This window comes from Suillus clintonianus, assembly GCF_016758775.1.
Source record: "Suillus clintonianus strain FC179 chromosome Unknown DEU56scaffold_94, whole genome shotgun sequence".
NCBI classification, from domain to species: Eukaryota; Fungi; Basidiomycota; class Agaricomycetes; order Boletales; family Suillaceae; genus Suillus; species Suillus clintonianus.
In genome coordinates, this window is record NW_024539318.1 from 54,811 (window position 1) to 74,274 (window position 19,464).

The 19,464-nt window shown below is 48.9% G+C and overlaps 5 protein-coding genes across 5 annotated transcripts; 3 read left to right on the plus strand and 2 right to left on the minus strand.

Moving 5' to 3' along the window:
* Window positions 1-114: 114 nt before the first annotated feature.
* DEU56DRAFT_826657 (uncharacterized protein) lies at window positions 115-2,293 on the minus strand. Its single transcript, XM_041354350.1, has 5 exons — window positions 2,212-2,293; window positions 1,869-2,156; window positions 779-1,684; window positions 419-731; window positions 115-364 (listed from the first exon to the last, which is right to left on the minus strand). The coding sequence occupies exons 2-4, from the start codon at window positions 1,881-1,883 to the stop codon at window positions 483-485; spliced, it is 1,170 nt and encodes a 389-aa protein (XP_041204214.1). The 5' UTR covers window positions 1,884-2,156; window positions 2,212-2,293; the 3' UTR covers window positions 115-364; window positions 419-482.
* A 504-nt stretch (window positions 2,294-2,797) lies between these two features.
* Window positions 2,798-5,424, plus strand: DEU56DRAFT_744289 (Saccharopine dehydrogenase-domain-containing protein; the record flags this gene model as incomplete). Its single annotated transcript, XM_041349063.1, has 8 exons — window positions 2,798-2,828; window positions 2,879-3,059; window positions 3,111-3,258; window positions 3,311-3,968; window positions 4,018-4,364; window positions 4,417-4,856; window positions 4,914-5,154; window positions 5,206-5,424. 8 exons carry the CDS (start codon window positions 2,798-2,800, stop codon window positions 5,422-5,424), a joined length of 2,265 nt encoding a protein of 754 aa, XP_041204215.1.
* A 32-nt stretch (window positions 5,425-5,456) lies between these two features.
* On the plus strand, window positions 5,457-7,691 carry DEU56DRAFT_826662 (terpenoid cyclases/protein prenyltransferase alpha-alpha toroid). Its single transcript, XM_041354351.1, has 8 exons — window positions 5,457-5,919; window positions 5,981-6,136; window positions 6,187-6,270; window positions 6,326-6,843; window positions 6,902-6,989; window positions 7,043-7,161; window positions 7,209-7,312; window positions 7,368-7,691. Exons 1-8 carry the CDS (start codon window positions 5,639-5,641, stop codon window positions 7,467-7,469), a joined length of 1,452 nt encoding a protein of 483 aa, XP_041204216.1. The 5' UTR covers window positions 5,457-5,638; the 3' UTR covers window positions 7,470-7,691.
* Window positions 7,692-8,554: 863 nt separating this feature from the next.
* DEU56DRAFT_590543 (transmembrane amino acid transporter protein-domain-containing protein) lies at window positions 8,555-10,991 on the plus strand. Its single transcript, XM_041346964.1, has 8 exons — window positions 8,555-9,095; window positions 9,148-9,354; window positions 9,408-9,502; window positions 9,557-9,834; window positions 9,890-10,034; window positions 10,085-10,370; window positions 10,424-10,570; window positions 10,627-10,991. Exons 1-8 carry the CDS (start codon window positions 8,702-8,704, stop codon window positions 10,797-10,799), a joined length of 1,725 nt encoding a protein of 574 aa, XP_041204217.1. The 5' UTR covers window positions 8,555-8,701; the 3' UTR covers window positions 10,800-10,991.
* A 2,189-nt stretch (window positions 10,992-13,180) lies between these two features.
* On the minus strand, window positions 13,181-13,663 carry DEU56DRAFT_826671 (uncharacterized protein). Its single transcript, XM_041354352.1, has 3 exons — window positions 13,470-13,663; window positions 13,337-13,417; window positions 13,181-13,237 (listed from the first exon to the last, which is right to left on the minus strand). The coding sequence occupies exons 1-3, from the start codon at window positions 13,606-13,608 to the stop codon at window positions 13,200-13,202; spliced, it is 258 nt and encodes an 85-aa protein (XP_041204218.1). The 5' UTR covers window positions 13,609-13,663; the 3' UTR covers window positions 13,181-13,199.
* Between the last annotated feature and the right edge of the window lie 5,801 nt (window positions 13,664-19,464).

Here is a 19,464-nt window from a genome sequence, read left to right on the forward strand (position 1 = left end):
AACACCAACGTTAACGGGGCTCCACATTGGCTCATATCGACAAGTGCGAGCCTGGCGACAGTGTCGTTTCGATTCCGTGCACAACTATTTGGTCGGCGCAGGTAAGAGAACGACATAATTAGAGCGAGTCTTATTGAGAGTCCTAGTGATGCTTTATGTAACAGAGACTATTCTAAAAGCTGCATATTCTCCAGGAAAAGATTATAAATATTTTCGTACTTTGGTAGGTTGTTTCTATATCAATTACCAATGCATGGCTACCATATGATCTTAGAAGTCACGAAGAACAGGCATGGGTATCATAAGGAAGATATCTGCAAGTTCGTTCTTGTCGAAATGTATCGTTGGATGAACAAGCGGGACCCTAGAAGATATCTCACCATCAGTAAGTAAACAAGCATCACAGGGGAGCACATACCTGCCCGCCTTGAATTGACCGACACCATTGGGTTCCGACTGGGTAAGAAGGACGCCCCGCCACTCTATCTCGTACCCTCCATAGTGCTCGGGTTGCTCGACATAGGATATCCCAGAGGAGAAAGTATTGAAGACATGTCAGAAGACGATGGCAGGAAACTATCCGCATTAAATGGGAAACCGTCAAGATCGAAGGGATTCGTAAAGTCCAACCCAAGCGCCCCTCCCCTGTCCATGTTCATAGAGGACATCTGTGGAAGGTTCTCAAATGGGGAATATATGAACTCGGGATGTTGAGAATAAAGTTCGGCGTCCTACTAAAGCATTGATAAGCAATCCTAAAATCCATGAAAATACTCACCTGTTGCCCGAAGGGAGAGTCAAGCTGTGTCTCGAACAAAGGGTCGTCCTCTTGGTCTGGAAGAGGCCATGCATATGGAATTGGAGCACCAAACCAAGGATCTCCACCAGGCTGAAGATTTGGAAGGTCGCACGCTGGAATGGGTGAAGCAATTGGCTCCGAGGTAACGGAGTGATACATGGTGGTGCGGCTCGGACGGCGAGCTAAATCGTCATGAGTGACCAAGAACGGGGCCCAAGATTCAAGGTCTGTGGACGGGTACACTGGTTCCGCACCAACAGGGGGACACGAAGACGAGCGTCGTGGGCGCGAGGGAGCGGCATAAGGAGTAAACCGAGGAGCAGTCTGCGCAGTTTGGTTAGAGCTACTGCTCACGTCATGTCCGCGCTGTACCAAGACGGACGATAACTCCGCCCTGCGGGATTCCAGCTCTCTCTCTTCTTTAGCAACGCGGTCGCTCTTGACCTTCTTTTGCTTTGAAGTTTGCTGCGCAGGCATATATTTGTACCCAGGGTACATCTTCGCGTGGCGCTCTTTCTCTTTCAAGGCAAGGTCGATCCACGGTTTCTGTTGCTCTTTCTTCATGCCTCTCCAGATTTTGCCTGCGATGCGCGATAGGTTTCGATGGTCACTTTCTACATGACCAGGAATTTTCTTTTGCTGGACAAAGTCGCAACGGAAGAGAATGAATGCGTTACGTGGTCGAGGGATGTGTCCTGCAGGCTGCCGCTTGGCATGCGACGTCCGATTCGTCTTTGGAATGAGGTCTGCGACTCCTGGGATAGGCAATTGAATGACGTCGGGAAGCGACAAAGTGGAATCCGAAACACTTTGTGGTGACTCTGAGGAAGAAAAGGATGTTGGGGTCCCGAGCCCGAGGGGCGTGAAGCCAGGCATCGGGGAATGCTGGAATGTATGTTGGGTGAGTGCTGGTTGATTATAACGTCGCGGACGCGAAATAAACACTCTACAAGTATCCTCCAGGGAGTGTCTGTAACTCATTGCGAGATGAAAGTAAGAAAGAAAGATGTCGAGCCACAGTATAACATTCCGGTGTTTTGAAGCGCCTGGAAAGAAAGGGAAAACGCACCCGATTAACTGACATGTCAGGATAAAGATCTCTTTGACAGGTTAAAGTGCAGTATTAGGACCTATGAAGACACGTTGCAGGGGCAGCGCTCCCAATCATCGACGATTGTCTAGGTACCTGAGGTTGTGATTAGTGACGCCTTTGTGGAATATGTCAGTTCAGCAACCCTGAACTACTCGGTATTTCTCGGTCCCATGGTTAGGTCATTCAGTCGATCTTCCTCCGTGCCCAGATCCGTCGTTGCACTCCGTGATTTTGACTTCTTTTTCTACTCCGCCCATTATGGACCTAAAAGAAGGCTTATTAATACTCTAACATGCGGTGCATATATATAGCTTGGTACACTAAGCTTAGTACCAACTGGTACCTAGTACATTGACAATATTTATGGAGCAACACCGAGATCGACGACAGATATTAAGAGCAACTGCCAACGACGATGCACCGAAGGTACAGCTCCAGTGTTAGCGAGCTGCAGGGCCTGGGCGACTTGCACGGTGAGTTCGATTCTTGGATTTTGGGAGGCCATCTGTTCACCATTTTTACTCCGGCTTGGTCTCAAGCTTGCTCCAGGCTATAGAACTGGGCCGCCGCATCTCGGTTCTAGAGGGTCCCTGGCAGTGGCGTAGTCAAACTCCCGACATTCAATGTTGAATATCAATGCACCGCATTGGCAACGCCTGCTCGGGAAGTACTAGCATCTTGATGCCGGGAGTAGGAGCATGAATCTAGGGCAACGTTAGATCGACGAACCCTGCAGGACATTCGTCAAGTTGCAACAAAGTTGCAATGAGACTCTTCTCGGGATCCGTCACAGTGTCACCGTCACACGACTGGACGGGCCGTCCCGGGCAGTCGGACATAGGGCTAGATCCGAGCTCAGAAAATCACGAAGATTGCATTTGACTCGTTTTGTTGAGACTTCAAAAATGCCACCCCTCGCACACCCTTCGATTCAAGGTAAGTGCCATACAACAATTACTTGATCTTTGAGTCATTGGACTTGCTAGATGGTTGGTTCCGTGAAATCTCCTCTCAGTGGCCTGGTCAAGCCATGACCCTCAAGGTCAATAAGATCTTGCACATCGAAAAATCTCTTTACCAGGACGTTCTCGTCTTCGAATCCGAGACCTACGGGAATGTACTGGTTCTCGATGGTGTCATCCAGTGCACCGAACGAGATGAGTTCTCGTATGTCACTCATACATCAGCCATTGTTCGAGTCGCTTGACCCATCCGTAGATATCAGGAGATGATAGCGCATCTGCCTCTCGCCAGCCATCCAAACCCGAAGAAGGTGCTTGTTATTGGGGGTGGCGATGGAGGCGTCGTTCGAGAGGTGCTCAAGCATGACACAGTTGAGGAGGTGGTCCTCTGCGACATCGATGAGGTATGTACATGAGTAGGTGCAACACACAGAAACTTTCCTAATAAAGGTACAGGCCGTGATCAGGGTCTCAAAGAAATACCTCCCGCATATGTCTGCGCTGCTCGAGTCTCCTCGTGTCAAGGTCTTCGTTGGTGATGGATTCAAGTTCCTTGCCGAGAACGAGGCGACCTACGACGTGATAATAACCGATTCCTCTGATCCGGTCGGTCCAGCAGAAGCTCTTTTCCAAAAGCCCTACTTCAAGCTTCTTCACGATGCACTGACACCCGGGGGGCACATATCGACACAGGCAGAATCTCAGTGGCTCCATATTCCCCTGATCGCCGACCTTCTTAAGTCCACACGAGAGCTGTTCGCCGTTTCGCGATATGCCTTCACTACGATCCCGACCTACCCATCTGGCCAGATCGGGTTCATGGTGTGCTCGAAGGAGCAAGGTCGGGACATCAGTACGCCCGTTCGCAAAGTGACCAATACTCGCTACTATAACGAGAATGTGCACCGAGCGGCCTTCGTGCTTCCACAATTTGTTCAATCGTTCTTGGAGGACGGAAAGGACATCCAGCCCGTATTCGGACGTGCTGCTGTGGCTGCTAAAGTCGCGGCAGAAGGCAAGAAACTGCGCAAAGTACTTCTCCTCGGCTCTGGTTTCGTTGCACGCCCATGTGCCGAGTATGTTGTACGCGACCCCTCCAATGCGCTAACGATTGGTAGGTCAATCAATTCCGGACATTTTGGTGATCTTCATTCCTTCTACAGCATGCCGCACGCTCCAGAGTGCACAAGCATTGGCAGAGGGTCTTCCCAATGCAAAGGGCATTTCTCTTGACGTCAACAACACCAGCGACCTCGAGGCTCAGGTTGCTGCACATGATCTCGTCATCTCTCTGATCCCCTACACGTACCACGTGACTGTCATCAAGGCTGCGATAAAGGCCAAGGTCCATGTCGTTACAACCAGTTATGTCTCCCCTGCAATGCGTGAACTTGATGAAGAGGCCAAGAAAGCGGGGATCATTGTCATGAACGAAATTGGTCTTGACCCTGGCATCGACCATTTGTACGCGATCAAGACAATCGATGAGGTGCATGCTAAAGGTGGCAAGGTGAGCTGGTGGTGCTTTCGATCTCTACAGACGGCCTCATGTGTCTCCACAGATCAAACAGTTCCTATCTTACTGCGGTGGTCTCCCAGCACCAGAGTGCTCGGGCAATCCACTCGGCTACAAGTTCTCGTGGTCATCTCGCGGTGTCCTTCTCGCCCTGCTTAACTCAGCATCCTACCTTTCTGAAAGTAAACAGCTCGACATTTCCGGCAATGAGCTGATGGGATATGCCAAACCCTACTTTATCTCGCCTGCATTTGCGTTCGTGGCTTATCCGAACCGTAACTCCGTGCCCTTCAGGGAGTGGTACAACATTCCTGAGGCAGAGACCGTAGTCCGCGGCACTCTCCGATACCAAGGCTTCCCGGAGTTCATTAAGGCACTTGTTGAGTTGGGCTGGCTTGACGCATCCGAGAAGGATTGGTTGAAGGAGGGCTTGACCTGGGCCCAGGTCATGCAAAAGGCGATCGGTGCCAATGATGCTTCAGAAAGGTAAGCGGCTGGTTGTTTGAATCTGTGTAGAATGCATCATTGAATTGACATATCTAGCACCCTCGTCGCGCACATTAAGTCGGTCTGCAAGTTCCCTAATGATGCCGAAGCTACCCGCATCATTTCTGGACTCCGCTGGATTGGACTTTTCTCATCGGAGGCTGTGAAGCCCCGTGCAGGAAACCTCCTCGATACCCTCTGCGCGCAACTCGAGACGCTGATGAAGTACGAGCAGGGCGAGCGGGACCTCGTCATGCTTCAGCACAAGTTCGTGGTCGAGTGGGCTGACGGCAGCGAGGTATGCACTTGCTGCAAGTACTCCCAGACAAATTTTCTAATCACCTTCTAGCAAACGCTTACCTCGACGCTCGAGCAATACGGCAGCCCATCTGGACATTCCGCGATGGCACTCACTGTCGGTGTTCCTTGCGGTATTGCGACGCAGCTTGTGCTGGATGGCATCTTTAAAACACCCGGAGTTCATGTTCCATACACAAAGGAGATTTGTGACCCCATCCGTGAACTCTTGGAGAGCGAAGGGTTGGGTTTGGTGGAAAGAGTGCTGTGAGATTACGCGTACTCCAGATATCTTGCTTGTTGTATAAATAAAAAGGATGTACTAGAGATAGACGCACGTACATCATGATGAGTCTCGCATTTCACGATCACGATCAGTTATTCTGTAATGATCTGTAAGGTTTAAGCTTTGTTATTGTCTTGACCAATGCTGCGCAAGCAGCCACTGCAATCGTTGTTACGTCTGACCATCATCTGTCGCAGCAATGTCGCAGCCGCGAAGGTCTCCTCATGATTCGTATGAAACTGAGACAACAGACCACCAAACAGAAACGGAAACCATACTGCTCAAGCACCTCCCACTCAGCCCAGATTCGCCTTCTGCGTTGCAGAAAGATGCACATTTGCAGTTCTTGGTTCGAAATCTAATCCAAGGTTTTCCATCCCGCTATATCAGCCAAGACGCAAGTCAACCATGGTTGCTCTACTGGACACTCCAAAGCTTCAGCGTCATGGGCGTGGGGATGGATCCCAACAATAAACAGAAGTGCGTGGCGCAGCTAGTGCCGCCAGATCACCGGGATGGCTTAAAATGCGCTTCTTTGCAGGGCCATCGACACTATTATGGCATGGCAGCATTCAGATGGCGGATTTGGAGGTGGGCCGGGGCAGGCTGCGCATTTGCTGCCGACTTATGCAGCGGTTTGCGCGCTAGCGATCGTTGGAAGGCCTGGCCCAGGAGGAGGATGGGATCAGATCGATCGGTGAGTTCCAGAATTTTAACCATATGGAGGTTTTTCTAATACCCCACCAGGGAGAAGATGTATGAGTTCTTCATGTCTATCAAGCAACCAGATGGGGCGTTCCTTGTAGCACACCATGCAGAAGTGGATGTCCGGTTTGTGTTTTTGATCGGGTTTTTGTTGATGTTTGCTGATGCATACATTGTACAGTGGTACATATTGCCTCCTTGTGACGGCTCATCTGCTGAACATGCTGACGCCGGAACTTTTGGAGGGCGTCCCTGGCTTCATCATGTCGTGTCAGACCTATGAAGGAGGTTTCTCATCCGCGTCCCAACCATATTTCTCCCCTGAACCAGAGGGTCCTCCAATCCTGCTCGATTCCCCGCGTCCGCCTCTCGGCGAGGCTCACGGCGGTTACACTTTCTGCTCTCTGGCGTCATGGGTCATGCTTCAACCGTACCTTGCTCTGCAAAAGCCTTCGCTCCAGCGGCCGTCTCTGAATTTCAAGACGCTGCTGCGATGGCTGGTGCAGATGCAAGGCTCGGAGATCGAGCTTGGTGGTTTCAAGGGCCGCACCAACAAGCTTGTGGATGGTTGTTACTCCTGGTGGGTCGGGGGCTGCTTTGCATTGTTATCCTCGCTAGGCATCGTTGGTGCACATGGCCGTGATGATAACCACCAATCTACTACTGCCCAAGAGGATGAAGCTTGGGATGATGTTGATGGTTTGTTATCTGCTGTCGTTGCATGACGAGAGATGCTGATAGATGGACGCATGTGCAGATTCTTTATGGGATCGTGCTGCCCTACAGCGCTACATCCTGTGCGCAGCCCAGCACCCAGCAGGAGGCCTGCGCGACAAACCTCCAAAGTAATTGGGTTGTGGAACCATTTATGTGATCATGTGTTAACGATTTTCAACAGGCCCGCAGATTCATACCATACACTGTATTGTCTAGCAGGATTATCCTCGGCTCAGCATAATGTCTTCCTATCATCCACTCGGCAGGATGCCATTGTTCGCTGTTGGAAGACCCCGCCTGGTAGGTCGTAAGTTTTGATAGGAAAGCTGGTTGCTCATTCGAATCAGATCCAACGCACGAGCAACTTCGTCAAGCTTGTTTCTCTCACTCTCTTTCTTGGACAGAGGAAGAGGGCACGTCTCGCATACTTGGAGCGCAAAATAACCGGATGGTGATTTACTGTACCGATGTCAACGTGCCAAGTGACTGATTGAGCTTTTATGCAGAATGCGACACATCCAGTATTCAATCTGACGATGACACACACGGAGGGTATCATGACGCATTTTTACAAGCAAACGATTCCTTCACGACCTAGGAAAGCGTGAAGGTGGTCGAGGGCAGAGTAGTACACATGATGATGTGTTGTAAAGTATCTTCAAGGAATGAGTTATAGGAGATATCTGCAAAATCAAACTGCAAAACTCTGTCAAGAACTTAGCCGCAGAATGGCCTAGAACTGCACGCACGCCGTGAGCATTTTCGGAATGTCTCTGCTTCTGATGTTTTCCATCCACGCGGGTTCAGGATCACAAGACCTGAAGTGACAGGTTGTGGCGGTTCTAGTACCACATATAAGAACCTGTCAACGTGAACCGACTCCACATTTCGAGTGCAAAACCCCCCTCCGTCTCCTTGAACATGATTGCCTGGCAGAAAGTGCAGGTCGCAGCGAAGACCAATAGCATGCGCTCAGGATTCGAAGGCCTCGGTCCAGATGTTGTTCGCCACCGTCAACAGCCGCCCATAAGCGGTGACATTGAACGTACGCCAACACCCCAGTACTGTCAGTCCCTGTCCATCAGCAGTATGTAAGGCGCTCCCTCTCAACACTCGACAGCGGCACCTGTATCCAAAGCTGCCTTGAATTTGGCGGGCCGCTTGAAAATATCTGAGCAGCGCTGGAACAAGCGATAAGGCGAGTTTAATATTAGCATCTCGTTCCACTGGCAGGACTCCAGACACTGATCCATACGAGCTCGATAACGCAGCGTATATAAATAGCGTTGCCGCTGAAGATGTGCGCGAGGTACGTGGCTTATATAATGTCTACTAGCAGCGAACACTCATCCTTAATATAGTTGCCTGCTCTTCGCTGGTTGGTCTCGACATAAATATCATCCGTGCAAGATCAATCATGCGGTCCTTATCTCCTTGTTGCTGCGGTGGCGCCCAACTATCGCGGGTGCTAATCATTAAAGTGATTGTACACATGAACGTGCCAGCCATTCTCGTAACTTGTTCACGTTGTACTGACGGCCGATGACCGACGCTCACCGTCACCGCTTAGGTTAATTCACTGGCTTTAATCGACGCCAGGCTATGCAGGCTTCCGTGCGGGGTGCATGTGTCCCAGGAACTAAACATGCACTCCATCATTCAAGTGCCAGCTCATATGTTTCAGAATATCTGTATTTCTGTCTCCCGATAGTAATGATATGTAATGGCACCGCATCGCATGCCGATATCGAGCACATGCAGCAGTACCCACAGTTTAGGCAAATAAAGCCTACCGCATCAAGCCGCGAACTCTCTGTCCCCATTCCTTGCTCCCACCACAATGGTGTTCCAGCCTGCAACTGTTGAAGCGCCTCCGGTCTATCGTTCAGAAAAGGAAGAGCAGCCTGAGGATGCGTATATTCCTGAAAACCACCATCTTCCTGATGGCACTACGCCCAATCTCGAGACATACATGTACTTCGCCAAGATTCAACGTGAAAGGGAGATCTTCTTTGCTAAGAATGAAGCTCAAGGTCGTTTGGACCGCCTGATCTCGAGAACATTCGGGTTTTTCCAGGCATCTGATAACCGCTCCGTTGCATCATCTGATGAGAAGAATGGAACTGCTTCAGAGGAGGGCCGCGGCGCTCTAGTCACCGCAGGCGAGTTCCGTGCAGCTTCTGGAGCTCTTAGAACAGCCACGTGGGGGAGCGTGTTCTATCTTATTACGACCGGTAAGCTGATTGACATCTTTGATGATTTTGATGGGTTCTCATTCTTCGCAAGACATTTTGGGTCCTTACTCTACCCCGTGGGCATTCCAACAAGTCGGATATGGTCCCGGTGTAGCCTGCTTCTTTGTCTTCGGTATCATGGCTGCATACAGTGGCTTCCTCCTATGGTGGATGTTCTTGAAACTGGACTCGGATATATATCCCATCAAGTCTTTCGGTGAATTAGGGCAACGCATCTATGGTCGTTGGTTCCGGCATCGTACGTACACACGCTCATGAACGAGAATCGATTGATACCAAATGGATCCATAGTTTGCAACATCTTGCAAAGTCTGCAGCTCGTGTTCAATGTCGGTATTATCATTCTCAGTAACGGCCAAGGTCTTTCACAAATGGCAAAATTTCGTGTGCGCTTGTCATGATTCGCCGCATTTTTTCGTCTGACTTAGCCGCATCTATAGCTATGCTTTAGCGTTTGTAACGTTGTTTGGACCATAGCCGGAATGGTGCTTGGCCAAATTCGAACTCTTCAGAAGTTTGGTTCGGTCGCCAATCTCGCTATCTGGATGAACATAATCACCTTGATTATGACGATGGCCTCTGTGGCTAACTCAAGCCCTAACTATGCCGCCTTTTTAACAAGCAACACCGGCCCTGTGATGACTCAGGCAATCAACCTACAGCCTTTCCAGTCCCAGCTCAATGGTATCATGCAGATTGTGTTCTCATACGGTGGAGCGTAAGTCACTATAACTCGTGAAGGCATCCACTTACAGATGAATGAATTCTTTTAGCATGATCTTCATTGAGTTCATGGCTGAAATGCGGCGCCCGATGGATTTCTGGAAAGCTATGGCGTTTTCCCAGATCTTCATCTTCGTCGTATACATGTTCTTCGGCCTCTTCGTTTATTCATACCAAGGCCAATACGTCGTTAACGTTCGCCCTTTTCCTCTTGATCTGGAATCCCACTGACAACGCTGTTCCAGCCGGCCAACCAGGGAATTTCCGCTTATGGTTTACAGACTGCGACGAACGCCATTTCTTTGACCGCTGGTCTCATTGCTGCTGCTTTGTATGGCAACATCGGTGTCAAAGTCATCTACAACAACATCCTGGTGGAACTGTTCGGTTTCCCCCAGTTGACTGTGACTCGGGGTAAATACTTCTTCGCCATCTCAGTCTTAGTGTATTGGTCCATTGCCTTCGTTATTGGCTCCGCCGTCCCGCTGTTCAGCTCCATCTCGTCGCTGATTGCCGCCGTTTGCATCTTCCGTGCGTATTCATACTTTTCTAGTTGCTGTCACCACAACGTAACCACTTTTCAGAGTTCACATACACCTTCCCGCCATTTATGATCTTGGGTTACTTCATGCAAATGGATGCCACAAAAGGTGACAGAGAATTTGACATCAATAACCCCGATGCCCACCGTGTTGATACCTGGAGGGATTCATCGCGTTGGAAACGTGCATGTACGTACCAACTTCCGCAGAGTTCCCCCACGCCAAATCTAACCGTGCTGCCACAGTCTTCAACAGGAATGCCTTCTTTAATGTGTGGAACTTCCTTCTCGCGCTCGCGTGCTTGTCCTGCGCTATTCTGGGCGCGTACTCGGCCGTCCAGTCGATCGTGACTGCGTTCCAAACCTCGGGTGCTGCGACAGCGTTTAGCTGTAGGTCGCCATTGGATAAAAGTGGTTAAGGCATCTTCCTATGAAGTTGGATGCGTGTTTTTTTTGTTCAATTGAAAGCTGTAGATTGAGATGTCTTCACGATGCTGAACTTGGGTATGATATCCTTAGTAGTCTGACACGCTCGCCTGTAACGTTAACCTAATGTACCAATGACAGGATGAATGAAACGTTTGTTATGATCACTAGACAATTTGCAATCGAGCACTGTGAAAACTGCAGCACAGCCGGCTGAGTACATGGAAGGAACCAGCGATCGGATCTGCATAGCCTCCTCATCAGACAACGGACTGCATACCCACCATTCGACATGATTCCACTATATTTGGGACAGCAAGTACGCCTTCCAGCTTGAGCACGTTGGCATCTGAAGAGGCAGGACCAGCTACTCACGTTACGATTTGAGATCCCATTGTTCCTGCGTCAGCGTGAGATTTCTATGTGAGCGGTCATAATGAGCGCGTAGACGTAACCACGCGTCATCCCCCGAGCAGAGGCTTTCGCTGTCCGTCGAAATGAGCGCGATGAGGCGGGTTTGAACTTTGAAAGTCCAAGTGACGAAAAGAAGATCGTACTCATGATAAGAGCGTTCGTGGCGTGCGACAGAAATACGCAAAGTGCCGTATATGGAGTTCGATAATAAATGACGTGGGCTTTCATGCGAACGCAGCTAGGTTGCGAAGCTGCATGGATCCCTCAATGTATTCACACAAAAATCGCATCTGCTGCTCAGCGTACAAGGAATGCTTCTAACTCCAAAGTCCGACTTCACGATGTTCCCTTCCTACCATCATGACTACTAGTACGGTCCAGTAGTGATGCGGCCCACTCGATTTACCTGGTTCCAAACATTCGGATACATTCCCAATTTATGTTCATTTGATGTCAGTGGTGTGCAACTCATGATGTGTGTGTATAGGGCGCATATGTGCGCAATTTTCATTGCTCGTATGTAGTCGGGCCAGGTCTGAGGTGAAATCGACGCGGTCCTGCCGCGCGGACCGCGTCACAGTAGCTCGATCACCATTCTGCCGAATCGATTCAGAAGTTTGCCCATTACTATGCGCAGGATATAAAAGCTGGCCGTCTTCCTACAGTATCCCCCATCCTCAGAGTTCTTATTCAAGATCCCCCTCAGAAGATTCCGTATCACCTCACTAAAAAATGCGTTTCTCCTTCCTCGCCGTTGTTGTTGCTTTGACAACATCCATGTCTGTCAGTGCATGTGACACTGGCTCTGGCACATATGCTTGCAAAACGACTGCAGATTGTTGCCCAGACTTTGTTTGCCAATTAAACGTAAGTATAAGTAGTTTGCTGTCCATCCAAATGACTCACCCTTAGCGCCTTGTAATTCTAATAGCATGGAGATTTGGCCTGCGTTGAAATCTCATAATGGGCGGGCAACCTGAGCGGCACGTTGCGACAGTAAGTCATGTTTCCGAGTCTGCTTTCGCTTTGGTGCCGTGGTTGATGGTGTCATCCCTAGTTCAGAGACGATCACTGTACGGTTGCTTCTGGACAAACTTCAAAGCTGCTTGAGACATGTGGACCTTTGAACATCTGGGCCACTCCATAGTATGATATATGTACCAACCTGAATGGATGAAATATGGGTTCTGAAACGTTGCGTACTTTTTGGTCCGGGTGCAAGCTTACACATTCTGAAATGCATCACTTCCAAGAACGAGTTCCAGTGAAACCCGGTCCTCACCATATCTACGCAGAACGACGGATATAATTTTGCTCGTAACTTGTCAATATTTCCGTCGTTTTCCGTCGATACGGTGAGGAAGACAGTCGTTCCTCAGACTTCCTCTCAACTAGCCACTACAGGAGCGTTTCTGCAAGATTTCTGATCTCCAAGATTGTGGTGCTGCCATGATAGTTTGAAGTATTCACATTACTGCCTTAATTATCTAAGACTCTGCCAAGCAGATCTCACACTGGAGGCACGACATTTCACCACACGAAACTTCGAACAACACCGCGTTGGTACCACACACATCTGCAGAGACTGGTGCAAGCTATATGATGATGTCGCTGTCAATTGGCGAGACCGCCAACTCGCTGCCATCAACAATCCTACTGCAGTAAGTCTCAGCGACTGCTAGTATGATCAAAGCGACTGGCCCTGTTCTGGACAAGTGAGTTACTAGGAATATATGGATAAGTGGCTACCCTCTTTAAGCAGAATTATAGGACCGTCATGTGATGATTCCGCCAGACAAAGGGGGCTCAGCTGCATATCGCACATTCCGTGTCGCGTCAGCTTGAGCTATTAGCGAGCTGCCGATGTACTCGGCAAAAGTCCAGGTGCGCCCAATTCAAACGACATTTATAAAATAGATTGAAGGTGTTGTCCAAGATATCTCACGAACAATTCTTGAAGTTCTTGTATAAATAGCCTATTATCTATTGTGATTTCGCCACAATTCCTTCAGCCTAACTATGGCGCCAAGTCAAGAAAAGATTTAGCATGGGGGAAAAGGTGCTGCAGATGAGTTCAGACAATGCGCGGTGATGCTAAATTGGCTGAAATTCTTACAGCGATCCATCACATGCCTCTTGCCAAGCCAGCAAGACCCAAAGTCTGTTTCCGAAGCTGCAACAGCGGCATAAGTTTCTCCTAAATTATTTATTCAATATAGATTCAATTAAACGCTAGTCGCTACACTTACCTCCAACGGGGAACGGCGCAGCCATTGCATAGACTGCAAGTACTGAAAGGAAGGCAAAAATCTTGGCAACCATCCTACAACAGCGATGTGGGATGTAGTGGAGAAAATGGGGGTTCTTCCGTAAATTTATATCCACCATGCAGATTAGGTTTAGTTTTATACTCCTCGAGCAATAGTTCTTGATGCCCGCCCGTCAGTGATGTGTGCACACTGTGCAAGATGGTTTCATCACATCAGCACCTGTGCGATCAATCAGAAGAACTGAATTGCTCTTCGGCGAGGGACTGAAACTCGGAGACTTCGATCTGCGCGGTATCAAGTGGAATGTGAATGTGATCTTGGGCACTCATAATATAGAGCATCAACGTGTTGACCAAGAAATATTAAAATGGTTTTATAGGAGAGCCACAGTTCATCTCCTTGGCAGAGGCAGATCATGATTTGACAGCACTAAGATCATTACGAGAGGCTGCGCAAGATATATCAGAGAGAGTGTGAGATACAACGTAAATGCCTCATCCAGATCAGATTGAATACCCACTGGTGAGTTTGTCGAGAAACGCACATCTCCAGCTCCAGCCTGCATCATAATAAAACTAGTTGTCCTGCTGGTGATTGCAAAATTTGAATGTCAGGGCATTGGCAAGATTACTGAGAAACATCGACTTCCTGGTTGACAAAGTAACCATAGCCGTAAAAAAAAATGTACTCATAGTATTGAAGCATGCACAAACCTACTAGGAATTCAATATTCAAGCTAGTGTTGCCGCAAGTTCGGCTTAATGCCGGTTTTAGCCATAGCCGGACCTGTAAATAACCGAGCGAGCACGTGACTTCGGTTTATATAATTTACGGTCCGACTCGACTCGATAAACTGTAGTTAAGTCAATTTATCGGGGTTAAACTTGTTTATCCAAGTTGAATCGATTCGCAACGCTGGTCGAAATTTTCTGCCTCGTGACTCAGCGTCATCCTTAGAGGCCCCTTTCAATTGGATATAAGTGTTCAAACGGACGAGACTCCTGTCGTTACGTTTCACTCTCATCCTTTGAGCACCGTCTGCTCGTGCACTTCCTGCACCGTTTGTTTTCGTCACTATTGAATCTTCGTTTCACTCAGCTCGATCATACTTCAAAGGTACATGTCAGAACCCACAATCTCAAGCACCAATGCCAGCAATATGGCGCAAGCACAATCATCTCTTAGGGGACCAGGAATGCGCGGGACTTCAGTTGAAACTGACACTGATGGAATGCATCTACCCGAACAAGACATGGCGAAGAGATGCCTCGACATCGTCCAAGATTTTAGAGCTGGAAAGGGTACCAAATTTGAAGCAACCTATGTCATCGTCGGCATTATCAAGGAGTGTTTACCCATTGAGTCAAGTGAAGAGCCCACTAATATCGCGGCTATCTACCTCACCATGCTTGACGAGTGGGAATCAGAACAGGAACGAGCTACTCGACGAGGATCGGGAGCCGCTAGAGAACGACGTTCGGTTGAACCAATGTCAAACTCGCGCAGTGAAGAAGAGCCTCGAGGAGAGGATCTCGGGAGTCAGCAAGCTAGCATTGAGCCAGGAGAACCTGCTCGAAAGCGAGCTAAGCTCGACTTTGCCTGCCTCGAACTTAAACCGTCAGCGCACCAGGAACCAAGTAAGCCCCTATCAGCCAACCTTAAACAGACCATCCGGATTCTCCAGAACTGGGCACAGGACCAGAAACAAGCAAAGCTTAAGCTCATGTACCATGAATGGAGTCCAGAGTTCCATGAGTCGGGATGGGCAGACATTGTCGCAGGAAGGAGTATCAACCTTGATGCCATCCACACAATCATCACCACCTCACGTGCCATCGACAAACACACAGAGAGCATCGGAGACGTTGAACTCACATACAGAATCTCTGAAACGGCCACGAAGAAGATTACCACACAAGGACAATGGAACACGGCGTGGAACAGGGCAGCACGAGCCTTCAAATTCGCTTTCCCTTATCGACAGGCTGAGCTCAATGCCTACTCAGAACACATCAATGAGCAATTTGACCAACAACTGGAGTCGTGCCATGGACGAGTCCTCCGTTATGACAAATCTGTCAGATTCAGAGTCGGAAACACACGCAGGTACGAGCTGTCAGACTTTGAGTACTTCAAAGACATCTACAGCTCCCATTTCTCCGCTGGTGGACGACTTCACAATGACGCAGGGGAATCCAGTAAGTCTGCAGGACATGAGTCCTCGGCATCGGTCAAACGTGACCCCTGTCGAAAATGGAACAGTGGAGATTGCACGCGCAGTGCAACCAGCTGCCGATATGCGCACGTCTGCAGCTATGAGCAAGACGGGCGAATTTGCGGCTGCCGACACGTTAAAACAAAGCATGTCGAGGATGGAAAGTCCAAACCAACCTGAGGGACCGCTCAAACGTCCACGTCATCGCCGAGGGTTGATATGGTCACCAATGGACATCTCATTTAGTCCAACTGCACGCTCCTCAGAGTATGCAGATCCAGTTCCGACGGCTCCTTCATGTCTCGCCAATAGTGATGCAGCCCATACGGTTGCTAATCACCCAGATCTCTTCAAGATAGTCACCCCAATCAATGTTGATCGCTTTGAGGAGCTTTTAGCGGGTCATCCTAATCAGCCTTTTGTACAATCCGTCTATCGAGCCCTGTGCGAGGGTTTCTGGCCGTGGGCAGATGCATTGGACGACTCGTACCCGTCTATAAATGATAACTCAATGCGAACTTGCGCGAAGACGGACGAACAAATTAAATTCATAGAAGATCAACTTGATGAAGAGATTCGTTTGGGGCGAGTCTCTCGAAGTTTCGGAACTGATTTGTTTCCAGGAATGTATAGCGTTCCAATGCACACAGTACCTAAACCAAACTCTGACAAGCTCCGTCTCGTCGTCGACCACACTGCGGGGGATTTCTCACTAAACTCAATGATCGACTCAGATGCTATTAAAGGTACCAAGCTTGACGGCTTACATTCACTAGGGGCATCACTCCTACAATTTCGACGGGATCATCCGGATGAAGAATTAGTTTTGTTCAAATCAGATGTATCCCAAGCGTTTCAAAGGTTACCTATGCACCCGCTGTGGCAAGCCAAGCAAGTGCTTACAGTTCGCGGTCAGCGTTATGTTGATCGAAATAACAACTTTGGAGGGCGAGGATCCCCCAAAGTCTGGATTTCCTTTATGTCACTTGTCGCATGGATCGCTATCCATCAAACCTTGATTGAGGCCCTCAAACTTTATATGGACGACTCCTTCTCGTTTGAAATAGCTGGTCAAATGCTGTTCTACCCGCCGTACCAGTGTCAATTCCCAGTTAAGCAAACACAGCTCTTACAACTTTGGGACGAGATTGGACTTCCTCACGATCGTCCAAAACAGCTCTTCGGCTCTCCACTCACGGTCATCAGTTTCGACATCGACCCAAACACAATGTCAGCCACACTACCACCACATAAAAAGGAAGAACTAGTCCTACACCTACGACATTTCGCAGGAAAAAACTTTCGGTGGACGCTTCGCGAATTCCAACAACTCACGGGATGGTGTGAGTGGGGTTTTAATATTTTCCCCCTACTGAAGCCAGGTCTGTCCGCCGTTTACGAGAAGATACGCGGGAAAATGAAGCCTCACGCAAGACTCCACGTTAATAATGCCATCATCAACGAACTTACGTGGATGGCTTCTCATATTGATCACCTTCCTGGCTTGATATTTTACAAGTCACTGGACTTCGATCCACGTTCAGATGATGTGGTGGTAGCCTACACGGACGCTTCAGGATTAGGAATGGGCCTTTGGTTCCCTCACGACAATTTTGCTGGTCAAGCACCCTTGCCTGCCAACGCTCCAAAAGACACCATCTTTTTCTTCGAGGCTCTCGCCGTCTGCTCAGCAGTGCATGCCATTTGCAACATGACTGAAACCCCATCAAGGATGCTCATCTATACGGACAACACGAACACCGTAGTAATGTTCAATTCCCTTCGCGCTCACCCTCCTTACAATTCAATCCTGCTTTCCGCAGTCGACGTCCTGCTCCAATACGAGGTGGACTTACACGTGGAACATGTCAGTGGCTGCGAGAACACAATCGCAGATGCGCTATCGCGCTTTCAAAACGAACGTGTTTTGGAGTTGGTCCCAACGGCCAACTTTTTTGATTTCGAACCCCCTCGAAGTGCGCTGGGGGGAGCGGAAAAATGATGCACGTGTCGTCATTGTCCAGGCAACCCGTGCAGGAAGCCTGGACTCCTGAGCGTCTCTTATACGAGCGCTCTATCGCACTCGGTTTTGCAATCGAGTCAACGACGGCGTCAGCCTATGACTCCCACCTTAACTCTTATATCACATTTTGTCGACTACATCATCTTCCAATCGACCCTACAACAGACACACTTTCATTCTACGTGGTGTGGCTTGTGCACCATATCGAACCTCGTTCTGTTGATTCATATCTTTCTGGTATCGCTAATCGCTTGGAAGACTCTTATCCATCTGTACGAGCAGCACACCATTCGTCACTCGTCGCTCGCACCCTCCGTGGCTGCAAACGCCGCATGTCAAAACCAGTTCAAAGGAAATTGCCTTTGAATGTGGATGACCTTCAACGAGCTCGCACAGAAATGGGACCATCACCAGGACACGACGACAGCCTCTTCCTAGTGCTACTATACACCGGTTTCTTATCTTTACAACGACTCGGAGAACTTACGTGGCCCGACGCTCTCAAACATCAAACATATCGAAAGGTACCACTGCGACACACCCTCGTCATCACTGCTAATTCCATCACGTACATGCTACCTTACCAAAAGACGGACAGTTTGGGGACTGGGTCCACCATCCTCATACTGTCGAATTCGGTCATCGGCCTAGATCCACTACCTTTACTGCATCAGTATTTCACGCATCGTGATACGGCTTTCACATTCCATCCCGCGCTTTGGTTGACGAGTGAGGGATCCATACCAACGAGAAGTTGGTTCCTTCGATGCTTACGCACGCACTGTGGGTCAGCATTATCGGGTCACTCAATGAGAGCTGGGGGATCTACAGCTTTAGCTATCGCAGGAATGACCCCAGATCTAATTCAAGCAGCAGGTCGGTGGTCTTCTGATGAGTTTAAAAAATATATATGCCAACATGCGTTCTTACTAAACGCTCTCCTTCATGGCTCAGCTCGCGCGCCTTCAAATTCACACAATGACATGCCTTGACTCCTACATCAATCTATCAGCAATCCATCTATCTCTTCATCTATCTCCTGCATCATACACTACTTCTCAACATCTTGATGGTTCGTACTGGCACCAAGACCACAAAACAAAACTATAACAATATATAGGAAAAAAAAAAAAAAAAAGGTTATTAGCCCTTTAGTATCTCTATCTTGCCGGTTCCCGCCACTCATGTTTTATTTCACCTTTTTGATCTGCTGAGGTCTGCTCACCCAAAAAGCACCCATCCTCCGGACTCGCACTTTGATTGTTCTATCATGTCACCTCATTGTGTACTTTCTATTCTGGGTTCGCGATAAAATTTTGACCGGGTCCCCCGAGCACAGAGCTGGGGGACTCCGCTTGCCTAACAACCCGCGAGACCTCAACCTAGCGTAAAATTGATTCAAGGGGTTAAAACCAGTTTAAAATTCAAATATATTTTTAAATTGAAGTTAAAAATAAATTAGAAATAAAATTAGACTAATCAAAAATTAAGTACGTGAAGCCGAAAAGGGAAGGCACCTTGTCAACTCCCCAACACACTGATCAGTCTGATCTACAATCAAATTAGTGCTGATGTCTCCCCAAGATGAGGTGAGTGGTTTACTTGTTAGTGTGTCTTCCAAGACTAAAGTAAATCAGCAAATGTGCGGCGCGCCTTCTCGCCCACGAGAACTGCACAAGGAAAGTGTGGCTAAGAAACGCCGCGCATCGGGGCGAAGAGCTGGAAGGGGAATGCCG

What these genes read in the sequence shown, in the direction of transcription:
- DEU56DRAFT_590543 (XM_041346964.1), top strand. Translation starts at nt 8,702, where the DNA reads ATGGTGTTCCAGCCTGCAACTGTTGAAGCGCCTCCGGTCTATCGTTCA. An exon ending in TGGTCGTTGGTTCCGGCATC is followed by an intron (nt 9,355 to 9,407) that starts GTACGTACACAC and finishes ATGGATCCATAG; the next exon opens with TTTGCAACATCTTGCAAAGT. An exon ending in CACAAATGGCAAAATTTCGT is followed by an intron (nt 9,503 to 9,556) that starts GTGCGCTTGTCA and finishes CCGCATCTATAG; the next exon opens with CTATGCTTTAGCGTTTGTAA.
- DEU56DRAFT_826671 (XM_041354352.1), bottom strand. Translation starts at nt 13,608, where the DNA reads ATGGTGGATATAAATTTACGGAAGAACCCCCATTTTCTCCACTACATC. An exon ending in TGCGCCGTTCCCCGTTGGAG is followed by an intron (nt 13,418 to 13,469) that starts GTAAGTGTAGCG and finishes TAAATAATTTAG; the next exon opens with GAGAAACTTATGCCGCTGTT. An exon ending in GAGGCATGTGATGGATCGCT is followed by an intron (nt 13,238 to 13,336) that starts GTAAGAATTTCA and finishes TTGGCGCCATAG; the next exon opens with TTAGGCTGAAGGAATTGTGG.
- DEU56DRAFT_826657 (XM_041354350.1), bottom strand. An exon ending in ACTCTCCCTTCGGGCAACAG is followed by an intron (nt 732 to 778) that starts GTGAGTATTTTC and finishes ATGCTTTAGTAG; the next exon opens with GACGCCGAACTTTATTCTCA.
- DEU56DRAFT_826662 (XM_041354351.1), top strand. Translation starts at nt 5,639, where the DNA reads ATGTCGCAGCCGCGAAGGTCTCCTCATGATTCGTATGAAACTGAGACA. An exon ending in GGATGGGATCAGATCGATCG is followed by an intron (nt 6,137 to 6,186) that starts GTGAGTTCCAGA and finishes ATACCCCACCAG; the next exon opens with GGAGAAGATGTATGAGTTCT. An exon ending in CATGCAGAAGTGGATGTCCG is followed by an intron (nt 6,271 to 6,325) that starts GTTTGTGTTTTT and finishes TACATTGTACAG; the next exon opens with TGGTACATATTGCCTCCTTG.